The sequence below is a fragment of the Taudactylus pleione genome, unplaced genomic scaffold (genome assembly GCF_031769625.1).
Source record: "Taudactylus pleione unplaced genomic scaffold, aTauple2 ptg000179l, whole genome shotgun sequence".
NCBI lineage: Eukaryota > Metazoa > Chordata > Amphibia > Anura > Myobatrachidae > Taudactylus > Taudactylus pleione.
The window spans coordinates 29,710,981-29,725,372 of NW_028284581.1; the positions used below are offsets into that span (position 1 = coordinate 29,710,981).

Sequence of the window (14,392 nt, forward strand, 5' to 3'; positions counted from 1 at the left end):
ACCACATATCAGTGTGTGCTGGGAGCTGTGTTATTCCCCCTCATATATCACTGTACAGTCCCCTCCATCCATGTAATAATATCACATATCAGTGTGTGCTGGGGGCTGTAGTATTCCCCCTTTTATGTCACTGTACTGTTCCCCCTCCCCTATAAAATAATAATACCACATAGTAGTGTGTGCTTGGGCTGTATTATTCCCCCTTTTATGTCACTGTACTGTTCCCTCTCCCCTACATAATAGCAATGTCACATATCAGTGTGTGTGTGTGCTGGCAGCTGTGTTCAGCCCCCCCAGAGGGTCACTTACCTTACCAGCCTTTATCCAATCCTGGTCTCACTGCTCCACCAGCCGTGTTCAGATCGAAGAGCAGGAGTTCAGCCAGTGACGATGCGCAAGCTGTGCTGTCTAATGAGGAGGCAACACCTGGTGGTGGGGAGAGGTAACTGCAAGGCAGTGTTACTGGCAGCCCTGAGAGACCGTGCTATCTGCACGGCCCAACCGCCTGACATCTTCGGCTTCTCCACCGCTGCCGCTTCTAACATGTGCGGCCACAGCAGTGAAGGCCCTGACGGGGCTGCTAATGACAGAGATGTCCGGCCCAGCGGGAAGTACCCCAGTTTCCCGGCGGCCCAATCCGCTCCTGATAACACATATGTTTAGGACAGTGGTTCACAAACTTTCTCGGTTCATGGCACAAATTTTTTTGCGGCACCCCTAGACCAAGGGGTAGATTCCCAGTCCCAGTAGTAGGCCTGTGGGTTGAATTAAAATAGGGCTCATTGCTCAGAGTAAGGGGATATAATAGAGGTACCATGTAAGCCTGGGCCCACTCCAAAACTGCATGGTTGGTTCTCCTCGCACAGCTCTCTCCCCCTCTCGCACAGCTCTCTCCCCCTCTCGCACAGCTCTCTCCCCCTCTCGCACAGCTCTCCCTCCCTCTCGCACAGCTCTCCCTCCCTCTCGCACACCTCTCCCTCCCTCTCGCACAGCTCTCCCTCCCTCTCGCACAACTCTCCCTCCCTCTCGCACAGCTCTCCCTCCCTCTCGCACAGCTCTCCCTCCGTCTCGCAAAGCTCTCCCTCCGTCTCGCAAAGCTCTCCCTCCGTCTCGCAAAGCTCTCCCTCCGTCTCGCAAAGCTCTCCCTCCGTCTCGCAAAGCTCTCCCTCCGTCTCGCAAAGCTCTCCCTCCGTCTCGCAAAGCTCTCCCTCCCTCTCGCAAAGCTCTCCCTCCCTCTCGCAAAGCTCTCCCTCCCTCTCGCACAGCTCTCCCTCCCTCTCGCACAGCTCTCTCCCCCTCTCGCACAGCTCTCCCCCCCCACCTCACACAACTCCCCCACTCACACAGATACCCCCACACACAGATACCCCCAAGCACAGTATATCCCTTCCCCTGGCTGCACAGATCTCCTCCCTCACACCTCTCCTATCAAAAATATCTCCTTCCAACCTTGCGATCTTGTGCTCCTTCCATCATGCTGCTGGATGCACGGCTCACGGAGTGGTCGGCATTCTAATGAGTCAGTCTGACTCATAATAAAACTGCCAGCTGCGTGCACTATCATTAATTCCACCCTTGACAGCCAGGGCCCGGGACTTGGTGGAGGTCTGGAGGAAGCAGCATGCAGAGGAGAAGTCACAGCCCTCTCTGTGTAAATGGATGCACGCTGTAGTTATGACTAAAGCAGTCTAATAACTTGATGGCCCAAATAATTCCTTTTGGGACCAGAGTAGACCAGCAGGTCGCGGCACCCTTGTATGTGCGCTGAGGCACCCCAGGGTGCCGTGGCACACAGTTTGGAAAACACTGGCTTAGGATCTTTGAGCTTAGGCTGTGATTATGAGGAAAAGTGAATCCCATACACAGCAAATTTACTTTTGGTAATGCCGTTTAACAACATTTCAATCAGCCATTTTTTTCAAAGAAAGTGCTGTAACCTGGGGGGCGTGACCAAATCCACAAGGCGTGCTCACAGCCCTCCAAAAACATTTAAGAAGTGGACAGCTTCACGGGGAATGGCTGATCAGTTTGATTGCTCCCACCTGTAACCTTTCTTCTCTCTGCCCACTACCGCTAGGTAGTAGGCAGAGCAGTGGGGACGATACAGGTAGTGGGCAGAGCAGTGGGGACGATCACTGACACAGCCCTCGCCGGGGGGGAGGGGGGATACCGTCATAATCCCGACTGCTGGGATTTCGGCACTCAAAATGCCAGCACCAGAATCATAACACCTGTCAGAATCCCGGCACCGGCATCCCGAAGGTTAGTGGCAGGGTTAGGGTTAGGCATTAAGGGGGAGGTTTAGGGTGCAGGGAGGGGGTGGCTAGGTGTAGGCACTAGCGAGCGTTAGGGGTAGTGAGATGGGGAGGGTTAGGATACCAGCCGACAGGTGTCTATATCCTAGCCTTGTCGGGATGCCGGCGTCAGGATTCTGACCGCCGAGACCCTGAGTGTTGGCATCCCACACCTAATCCCTCGCCGGGCCCCTGGCCAAAGTAACTAGTACCTGCTACTCTGTGACCGATAACAATAGCTTACAATCAGCTGCACAGCAATTGTAAAGATGTTGTCAAGCTCCGTCATTGTTAGGGAATATTTGTGTACATATTTATGGATGTTCTTTAAAGTTTTTATTATGAAATTAATTGGTATTTTAAATTTATTGGTCCTTTAATTGGTGGTTATTTTGAAAAATTGCCAATTCATGTAACTATTTTTATTAATTTTTCTTTTAATAAATATTTACATAGTTATTATACACATTGTGATCGCATAGTTTATAACATTAACATACATTTTGAAATAAACCCATCTATACTTATAATAAAGTTGTAATGGTTGAGTCCGTATCTCAATATGACATCAGGGAGGAGCAATAAAGAAAAAAAACAGACGCTTGACACACTGCAGGATTCTCAAGCCAAAAATGACTAGATGTACAGTATATAAATATAATTTTTGGGGGACAAATATACTTTTAGGGACTGTTTATGAACTATGGAAACAAACATTTTTATTAGTGGAATTTGCACAGGCTCCTCAAGTCCAAAATGACACACCCCAAATGCAAACAGTTAAGGTGGGTATACACTAGACGATATGTCGTTCAATGCCACGGACCAGAGTGACATATCTGGTACACCGTCTAGTGCGTACCCATGATATGCGCGCTCCCGTGGATCGTTAACAACATCAAGGATGTTGCTAATAATGTTGTCTCCAATGCGGGTCCCGTCGCAGGCGATATCTCGCTGCGCACACATCGGCTAATGTGTATATATACAGTATATCTCAAGATCTATTTCGCAGCAAAATTCAACTATATGAGTTTTTGCACATGTTACTTGCAACCTTGCAGTGTTACTGTAGGATAAATAGCAACAGATTTGGGATCCGCAAGATAGGTCAGCTGGACTTCCAGCTCACAGCATTGCACTGGAAGTTGGTGTTCCAATCATGCTTTTGCAGAACTTGACTCCACCCAAGTTATGCAACGGACCCTGACTTAAAGTCACTGCTCCACAAAGGAACCTAATTGTTTATTCTACGTATATCGTTTTTCCCAAACAATTTTCCTTTTCAATTCAATTGCTTGCAGTTTCCTGTAAGCGTCCCGCAGCCTCCCTCCACCTAGTTCCTAACCTCCCCTCCCGCAGCCTCCCTCCCCATAGTTCCTAACCTCCCTTCCCGCAGCCTAATACTTTGCTCCTGATCCGTGCAAAATTTCGACATTCTGCGGGCAGTGTACATTAAGCTCTGAGAGGCCCACTTTCAATGCTCATGGAAAGTACAATTCCATCTGCGGTTGTAGACACTCCACCATCGCTTGCACCATGGACATTTACAACAGCCTATAACTGGCACAGTATCTCCTGAAAGCCTTCTAAACATGACCTCTGTGTTTGTGGATCTGCGTTTGAGAATGCAGCCATTTTCACTGACACGCCCATGACACTCCCATTATACGCCCATGAGGTGGCCTTTTTTTTGCATTCACTTCAAGCCGCCTTCCTTTAACTGCTCAGGAACGCCCATGGCTTTCTGCCACCAGCTCAAATGCTCTCTGCATACACTCAGTGGTATGCATACATCATAGGGGTTTCCAGGACTTTACGTGTATGCGCAGTAGCAAACAACCGTTGAACTGCGCAACCGCCAGCGTTGCATCCACCTCTAAATCAGGCACCCTGTGCTTAGCTGCTGTGCCCAATTGTAGTGTAGGATTTTTTTTATAGGGTGTTGTTTAATCAAGTCTGTTCTTCATCACATCATTCTTATGTGTACTACAGATATTATATATCAGCCGCCATATCGTCCGGGTACACATTGCTCCAGTGTGTAGCCAGCATAACTGTTTCACAGTCAGTAGCCATTTAAATATGAACAATTGTTGTAGCTGACTGTCAGGTTGGTGTAGTGAAGGGAAACTTATGGATAGTTTGTAGTAAATAGGGACGGCTATGCTGTTCTGATTAGCGACGGCTAGATGAGTGCTAAAGCCGCCTACACACTAGCTGTGAACGATTGAGCGATATCATTATCGTTCAGTCGCTCAAGATATTGGCTAGTGTTTATGCTAAAATGATCAGTCGTCTGTACATGCAGCCCAATCTGGGGTTGTCGTGAGTGATGCAATTTTGCTAAATGCAGCATGGCCTCACCCACCCCATCGCACCCACCACCACCCCCGACAGACCCGCCGAGTACGATATCGCCGCATACACACTTTGTGTAGTGTGTATGTGGCTTTAGACTAGTATATTTTTAAATTCCCATTTACAAATTCTTCATTTGTTACTTTTTACACTTTTCTTTGAAAGATATATTTTTTTTTTTTTTTGAGTGGGGGTTTGGAACTGCTGTACTGTAGCTGACCATAGATGTAATTAATGATGAATAGTTACTTTATAAATGCAATTATAACTGTGCAGCTGCAAACATTTTACTCTTTCTGGCCGCATAGCTGACACTGTTCTGTGCAGTGAAATGCATTTACCAATAATAATGTTGTGGAGAGATGCATTGTATTATTTCTGTTACTACATAAATGGGAAAAAAACAATATAAATGTATGTCTCTCTTTACTGTTACATTGTGGATTTCATGATTTATGGCAACAGATTTGAGCACATAGTGATAATTGCAATGTTCCAAGCCATTAATTTAACGTGCTACGTATGAGCAGTACTGATATAAGTCACAGGTTTTTATCACTATCCTCATTATGTAATACCTCAGCGAGAGCATCGCCAAGACACACAATTCTAATTTAAATATTACTTTTTAGAGTCCAAGTCCACTACTAGATCTAATCGTCCAGAAAGAGCAAACCGCCAAGAAGGACTTGGATGATACACAAGCAGCTGTGAGGCAGCATCTGCAGAAAGAGCTGATGGTGTTTTTTAACACACTAATGCTCTGTTTAGCTTCAGTTACTGATCGGTAAGTGCCAACTTGCATTTTAAATCCAGATTTTGAGTATGCTGGATTAGTCACATAGGGCTTTAAGGACATTTGACGTTTCTGTTGATTTATGAACCATTAAGATTGGAACATTTCTTTGCTTGCTTGTTTTTTTATTTTCTTTTTGCCAAGCAGTAAATTAGACACTTTAATGAACATTGCTTCTTATTTTTATTCAAATGTTTATATATTTGAAGCTTGAAAATATAACGATGATCATTAGTTCAAGCAGACAGTTAAATACCTTTTCAGACCAGTGTGATGTAGTCTTACTCTTAGAATACATGCCCACTGCTGTTGACTTTAGTTCTAACTATAAAATTTTCCACTTCTCTTCTACTCAATTAACTGAAGTCACCTGGGGCATCTAAACTTTATTTGTAAGACACTAAGGAATGTTTCGACCTTATAAAGCACAAGGATGTAGACTGAGCGCTTTTATACCGATAGCAGAAATCCAAGGTGACTTCTAATGTTTGTAATATTTACTGTAGAAATTTGCAGTATTCATTATAATACCCAAGTTTTTCTAATAAAACTAGAGTAATGGTGGATTTAGATATTAAATACCATTGTTTAACACACTTTTTTTTTTTTTAAAGGCAAAACACATTGCCTTTAATAAAATTAGAGTTTTAAAAACCACTGTTAAATATAGCACAAAATCTGCAAATTATTAAAAATCATGTTTTTTATAAATAAACCTCCAGAACGAACTGTTCATTCACATATTGTTTCCAGTTGTTTATACATATTCTACTGTAGGTTAACATCACTTTTGTATTTTTCAGATTTGATTCCATAATGTTACATTAATGAGACAATCAACTTGCGCAACTTAGTTATTTCTTTGAATATCTTTATCGGACCCTTTATGACGTGCATATTGTATTAATACACAACATATGCAAAATATCCTTCTCAATGCTCAGTACCCTTTTTCCTGATTTACCTACTATATGTGAATACATTGATTCTCTATTACAAAAATAAACAGTACTAAAATATTGAATGGGCTGTCCTTTTACATACAGAATGGTTCCTGTACTCCTGCCATCCCCACCATTAGATGTGGTATTTTAACAGAATCTGATTATGTTTATGTAGATATGTAATTGTTTTCATTTGGTCTTAGTAACATCAGGAAGCTGAATATATACAGTTTGAAAAATATGCATTGAAGTTATCTTGTTTGTTTTCTTTACAGACAAATCCTTTTTGTAGCGAAATGCAGTTATAAGCGTATTAATGTTACCTTTTCACTGCTCCATAGTGTTCATATCCCAGCGCAAATGAGAAGTTATGTATACGAATATGGAAGCCATAAATGTTACTAACAATGAAGAATTAATTGTTGGTTAAGACGGTGTAAAATAATCCTCTTTAATAGCTGAATGCATGCTGCTAAGGAGCCTAAGATATATCTGTTTCTGCAATGGAATGTTGGCAAATAACAAATCTAACGATAAAACTGCCTTGCTCGGATGTCCGCTGTTTCTATTTTCACTTCATTCTTAATGGGGTTTTTCATGGTTGATATGTTTTCTAATGGTAATTAACCTTTAATAAATGATGTATCAAAAATTAAGCTCCATCTATCCGCTCACAGTTTGAAAGGTTCATTACTTTTTTCCTAATTTCTGCAGTCACTTAGGGAGTTTAGAAATGTAGAAAAAGATTCACTTCTCTCCCTTGGTATCTAAGGAAGTCCTACTCTGTTTGTACTACTGTGATTTGGAAATGGAACGCCAATGGCAGCAGGCACATGTATTATCACACCACTCACTGCAGCACCATAGAGTATCACTTTGTGTACTCTGATAAATAGACACCAGTAAGTATGCTGCGTAAGCAGTCTGTGTGTACATCACTCAGTGCAAGACTACAATTCTGTAGTCTGTATGCTGCGTAATCTGTCAGAGTATACGTCATGCCCACTGTTTTGTTGTCTGCTGCCGCAACAGTCATCATTACTGTGGGAGCATCAACCCACTCCATGCTGGGTGCATATATTCTTCTGAAACCGGTGTAATGTTGGCTACACTCCCACTAGTTTTGTGTGTCCATATGAACGCCGCCCTATTGATGCTGACAAAACAGCCATGCAACAGAAATAGTGGTGCAGTCAATCTGTCCACACTTGCAATCCCCTTCTGTGCTATGCCGACTTCGCTGCATGTGCAGTCGCCAGACACATGCACAGTATGCTGAAATCCACAATATTGTCCGCAGGCCTGCTTGGGTCCAACTCTGAATCAGGCCCCTCTTGTCTAGATTACGACCACAACAGTGAGAAAAATAAAGTGTTACAGATTTCAGGTAGAGATATGGTTCTGCCTACAAATGCCTTGTAAAACATGTTTGATTCCTATATTTAATAGCTGCTCAATTACTTTGTAAAGCCAAACAAATATTGTGATTATTTTTTTCATGATTTGGCCACAAGGGCAACATTTTATTTGTCATATACAGTACAGTGATTGTGGATCCTAACTAAAATTGAGGTTTATTTTCTGGTCATTCTATTTTCCATTAAATAAACTGAATGGATTAGATCATGCAACCAAATCCTCAACATTACAAAAGTTTTACAAATGGAGTAATATAGCTACAGTACAAGTGTATTATAATGTATGCAATAGATAGTTTGTATTTTAAGATGGAAGAGGCCATATAAATATTCTTTTTGTTACCATTTAGTTAGAAATATGTGGCAAAAGTGACCATCGACTTATGGTTTGTATCCCTCTTAGAGGGGTTATATGATCTAGTAACTAAGCAATGTTAGTTTGGGTGTTAGTAGTTTACTTGCTAAGTTAGGTTAGTACCATAAAAACATTGCTTCATCACCAATAGATAATTTAGGTATTGTCATTTATGTAGCATTTTCTAACAAGTCACCTTCATTCAATAGGAAATGTTTGGTTCTTGCTGGATCATTCAGGACACAACTAGCCCTGCAATTGTTACACTGTTTGAAAGTGTCAGATGCTCCGCATTTTTATGGGCTCCCATCTTTGGCCAGAACTCTGAGAGGAATGGGCCATGTCACATCACTGCCAGGATGGAGCTCACATTGTCCACTGACAGAGCCAATGTCGATCTGTGTGAAGTTATTAACCAGCCTTCTTGAGGTAAGGGATAATACTGGACTGAATCTCTTAGAACTTCTGTTTAGATAGATAGCCAGATAGAAATTCTACTAGATGTTTTCATTGATCAGTGCATAATGGGTTGGGTACAGGATGCTGGCACTTGGGATCCCGGGGGTCAGAATCCTGATGCCAGCATCAAGGTTAGAATACTGACACTTGTCGGTCAATATCCTAACTCTCCGCCTGCCCTAACACTCCCTCCCCGGTGCCAGAACTTAACCTCCCACTCCCCGCACCCTAAACCTAACCCTCCCCCCTTAGTGCCTCCCCTTAAAAAGTGGGAGGCACATATAGAAACCGTTGTAATTCCTACACCGTTCACCTGATTTGGATGTAATTTAAATCTGAAGGTCTGCAGTTAAAGCACCTCTTGTTTGTTTCATTTCAAAGCCATTGTGGTGGTGAATAGAGGCCAAAATATTAAAATTCTGTCAATGTCCCAATATTTATGGACCTGACTGTGTGTATATATATATATATATATATATAACAAATCCTGCAGGGCTACCGTGTTAAAAAAAAAACACAACCGTCTCCGGAGCCCTCCGATAGACCCAGCTCGCATGGAGTTTACATACAGACACTCCTGATACGGCAGCACTCGGGTAATAAGTCAATACAGGCAGAAATATGCCAACGTTTCGATAGTTTATTCTATCGTCATCAGGGTATAAATATTCATTAAACATCACTCACCTTAAATACCCCATACCCTACGTGCAGCTACAGCAAGCCGGAAGTCGGTGAAGAAGCCCAGTCATGACGTAATTCACCGGCTTCCGTTGTCATGGTGACACAATAAGCGTACCATCAATCATTATAGCAGCGGAATAAAACTTTATAATTTCCAGGAACAATTCATTTACATTCTGTAGTTAAAGCATATAACAAGGCCAGCAGAAAACACAACCGGTAAAACACTAATACAGACAATATATAAAGGATACATCTATATAAAAACAATGCAATCCAAGGCTATCATTAAGAACCTTAGGCATTAGCGTCCCTAACCTAAGGATCCAATTGGACTCACACCTGAGCAATTTCAATGATCTATCGCCGCCCCGCTGGGAAGCTGGAACATGGTCGATTATCATGTATCAAAGAGAAGCCAAATTGTGGCCGACCTGCACAAAATGCTGTGCCACCGATTGCTCACTATTTCCAGAGTTAATAGCCGCTCTAATTGATGACCGATGTACAGCCATTTATTCCCTCAGAGCCCCCAGGGAAAAGTAATCAAATATACAATATATTGAGTAGTGCAACCAAGTCTATATCTGATGTTATAACGTTTCCCACTAAGGGAGTGGTAAAAACTGTCCCCTACAGAGAGGTACTGACACGTGAGACAATTCAAGCACTTGTAGCACCCCCCGTTTTTGTTGTAAGAAGTGACCAGTTCCCATGTATTCCATACCTGTTACATCTGTCTTCATCACCCAATTGCAGATATTTCGTCCGCGTCGATAACGGGGCATAATAAAAGTATCAGCAAGATTTTAAGCCATATGACTTTTCACAGTGGGCCATAGACATTTTGTCACCTTATGAATACAACCACTGGCTACATTATAATTTACCCAAGGGAGTTTCTTTCTTTTATTAGATGCCACTCTCGGTCTCAACAATTGTGGTCTAGGGATAGCCAATGCTCTCCTTTTAGTGCAAATTGTATTTATTATAGAAAAATCAATAGAATAACAATACAATTACATACAAACAATATCCGGGTCGTTGCCGGTAAAAACAATATAGCAGAAATACGACACTGGAAAATGTCAGAACTCAATCATAAAAAATTGCCAGTAGCATCATACAATATCACAACATAAGACCCATTTATATATAAAGAAAAAAAAAGGAAAGAAAACACACAAAAAAGACAAAACACAGGCAGACAAGGACATAACTAGACAACAAGGTAAGAGGAGGAAGGAATGGAAGGGAATAGGTATAATAAATCAGGATAAAAAAAAAAAAAAATAGCAGTCACCTCAAGTTACATAATATAGTTACAGATTTATCAGTACTTAATGGGAAGAAATTAAAAGAAATGTAATGAAAAGTATAGCTGTTGATGAATGTCTGAAGTCTGAACCCAGTACAAGTGTACAAGAATTATCTTTATATGTTATTAATTATTAATTGATACTAGTCTGGGAAATTGAAGGGCGAAAAGCGGAGAGGATACTTTTAAATAACACTGAGTCCTTAAAATCCAACCAGCGACACCAAGTATCTCTAAAGGACTCATAATCACCATCAGCAGAGGACATTATATCGTCCATGTCCATATATAAATCCAACCTAGTGAACCAATCCATAACTGTTGGAGGAGAGGAGGAGCGCCATTTCACCGGAATAACCGCTTTAGCAGCATTATTCAAGTGACATAATAAAGTTTTCTTGTACTGTGAGAGGGGCCTTGATGATAGGTGAAACAACCAAAATACCGGCTCTGTAGGGACCTGTTCGCCTAAAATTTTTGCGGAAAGGTTAAGGACTTCGGTCCAAAAAGGCTGTAGGATAGGACACTGCCACCAGATATGCAATGGATTACCTGGGGCCCCAGAGCAACGCCAGCATATATTCGGGACCCCAATCCCCATCTTAGAGAGAGTATCTGGGCATCTATACCAACGTGATAACAGTTTATATTGAGTTTCCCGAACCCCAACACTAGGAGAGCACGCGTGAGCCAACTTAAATATTTTCTCCCACTCATCATCAGTCAGGTCGGCTCCAAGCTCCCGTTCCCATACTTTGGTGAAATTGGGAAGAGAAAGGCTAGCGTCTGCTAAAAGAAAATTATAAATCAGCAAAATAGTGTGAATTGGGGGGACAGGGCTAATACATAATTGCTCAAATGGCGTACAGGGCAAACAGAGTTTTGGGGGGACCAAGAGATTGCAAAAAATGCCGAACCTGAAGATAGCGCCAGTATTCCCGAGAGGGTAGATTCCACCTCCCACAGACCTCGTCAAATGGCACAAAGCTACCACCACTCACCAGCTGTCCGAACTTAAACACTCCCGCCGCCAACCAGGGATAAAAAATCTTAATGTCCATACCTGGGAGGAATTGTTCATTAAACAGGAATGAGGTGAGGGGGGAGTGAGACGAAGATATCGAGGGGGATTTACGTAGTGTTTTCCAAGAGCTTAAAGTAGGGCCAATGGTAGGGTGAGAAATTTTGGGAAGGACAGGGAGCCAAGGGGCTATTGATAAAGGGATTTTTAACATCTGATTCTCAATGCGCACCCATTGGTATCTGGTCTGGACCAGGACAAGATTCTGTGTAGAATGCAGGCCTGGTAATAACCTTTAATATTTGGGAGGCGTAGACCTCCACGTTCTTTGTAGCGGAACATAACATCCAATTTCAAACGTGGCCTACTGCCGCCCCAGACAAATTCTCTAATAAGGGCCTGAACTTCCATAAACCAACGCGGAGGTAGTTGAATTGGGAGGGTTTGCAACAAGTAAAGGATCTTGGGGAGAGAATTCATTTTGAGAATGCCCAGCCTCCCAAACCATGAGAAGGGTCCTGATTTCCAGAGTCTCAAATCCGAGCGTATCCTGTGCAGGAGGGGAGTAAAATTGTCCTCAAACAGGTGAGAGAGATCTCTAGTGAGATTAACTCCTAGATATGTAAATTGGGAAGAGTGCCAGGTGAAAGGAAACGCTGATTTAAGGCCTGAAACCATCTGTGGGGGGCCATAATATTTAAGGCCACCGATTTTGAATAGTTGACTTTAAAATTGGAGAGATCTCCAAATATCCTAAATTCCTCTACCAAATTTGGCAGAGAAACAACAGGATTTGTAATTGTGGCCAATAGATCGTCAGCAAATAAAGCTATATTCATCGTTATGCAACCTAAAGCTAGATACGTTCGGATTCAGTCTGATCGACCTTGCCAGAGCCTCCATACAAATAACAAATATCAAGGGGGACAAGGGACAGCCCTGTCTAGTTCCATTATTAATGAAGAAGGAGTCAGAAAGGGAACCATTAACCTTAATGCGGGCAGAGGGAGAGCTATAAAGAGCAAGAACGCGTTGAAGGCAAATAGGACCTAGGCCCAGGTGTCTCAATATTCCAGACATAAAACTCCAGTCTATCCTATCAAATGCCTTCTCGGAGTCTGTAGACAATAGGATGGCTGTAGTGTCAGTGGACGAGATATAGTAAATAAGGGCTATAATTTTGGATGTATTGTCCCTAGCTTCCCGACCCGGTACAAACCCCACCTGGTCATTATGAATCAAAGAAGGGAGGAAGTGTTTTAATCTATTTGAGAGAAGTTTCGCATACTATTAATATCTATGTTAAGGAGGGAGATTGGACAATAACTGGGACAGAGGGAGGGGTCCTTGCCTTCCTTAGGGATGACCGTAATGTGGGATTCTAGGGATTGACCTGAAAAGGGGATCTCATCAGAAACCGAGTTGAAAGCCTCCAACAATGGGGGAGCTAGTTTGTCCTTAAAAGCTTTATAGTAATTTATAGAGAAACCGTCAGGGCCAGGACTTTTCCCGGAAGGGGTAGATTTAATAGCTTCTAATAACTCATTTAGAGTGAAAGGTCTCTCTAAGTCCCCACTGGCAAGGTCGTCCAGGTTAGGAAATCCAATTCTAGTGAGGCAGGCCTCTATAGCCTGTTGTTTTCCAGGAACATCAGGAAAGGCAGAAGGGGCAGGTAGATTATACAACGCAGAGTAATATGAGCAGAAAGCTTCTGCAATCTTATGGGTATCATGGCAAACTAAACCCCTCCCATCTTTAATAGAAGGGATAAAGGAATGGGCTCTTTGAGTCCGCAAAGCTCTTGCTTATTGCCCCAACGATAATATCGGTTACGACATTTTCGGAAAGAATGTTTGACCTTGTCTAGTAGAAGTTTATTTAAAGCCGAACGAGCTTGGACTAAGTCCACATAAACATCAGAGGAAAGGGAGGTTTTGTGAGTAGATTCCAAAACCTGTATTCTCTGCAATAAGTGGTCTATCTGTCCCAACCATTGTTTCTTTAAATAAGAACCAAGTTGGATGCATTTTCCTCTGAGGACACATTTATGGGCTTCCCATATAGTGAGGCTAGATACATCCGGGGTGGTATTACATTCTAGATAAGTACAATGGCCTCCTCTAGCTGAGATCTACAGTAAGGATCAGACAGAAAGGGACTCATTAAACCGCCAAGATCTAGAGACTGGATCAGAAAATCCAAGAGAGATTTCCACCCCTACTGGAGCATGGTCAGACCAGGTCGTCACTCCTATAAAAGTGTCTTGTATCAAATGAAGAAATCTATGGCCAACTAATATGTAATCTATCCTGGAGTAGGACTGATGGGAGCTAGAATAATATGAGTAGTCCCTGTCTGATGGATGGGAAATACGCCAGACGTCAGACAGCTGATGAGTGTAAAGCAACCGTCTTACCTTCCTCGATGTTCGGCAAGGGACTGAGGAGGAGCCTGACGAGGTGTCCAGGAGATGATCCAGAACCCAGTTAAAGTCTCCACCCACCATCAAGATCCCCTGTTGAAGTGTATCAATTTTATCCAGAACCCTCTCGAGAAAGGTTGGCTGGCCCTGGTTTGGTGCATAAATATTAACAAACGTAAAAGGTTGATTAAAAATAAAGCACTTAACCAGTAGGCATCTCCCCTCCACCAAGTCATACACCTCAGCATTAGTGACAGGCAAATGTTTAGCGAAAAGAATAGCAACACCCTTAGATTTCGATTGGGAAAATTACTATAATA

The 14,392-nt window shown here is 42.6% G+C and overlaps 1 protein-coding gene across 2 annotated transcripts in view; it reads left to right on the forward strand.

The window, feature by feature from the left end:
- The window catches only part of RTTN (rotatin), a 368,340-nt gene that overhangs the window by 190,512 nt on the left and 163,436 nt on the right, over window positions 1-14,392 (forward strand). For both annotated transcript variants that reach the window (XM_088475926.1, XM_088475927.1), the window contains exons 28-29: window positions 5,288-5,442; window positions 8,378-8,597. In XM_088475926.1, the coding sequence (XP_088332052.1) occupies window positions 5,288-5,442; window positions 8,378-8,597 (375 nt within the window). The remainder of the gene's footprint in view (window positions 1-5,287; window positions 5,443-8,377; window positions 8,598-14,392) is intronic.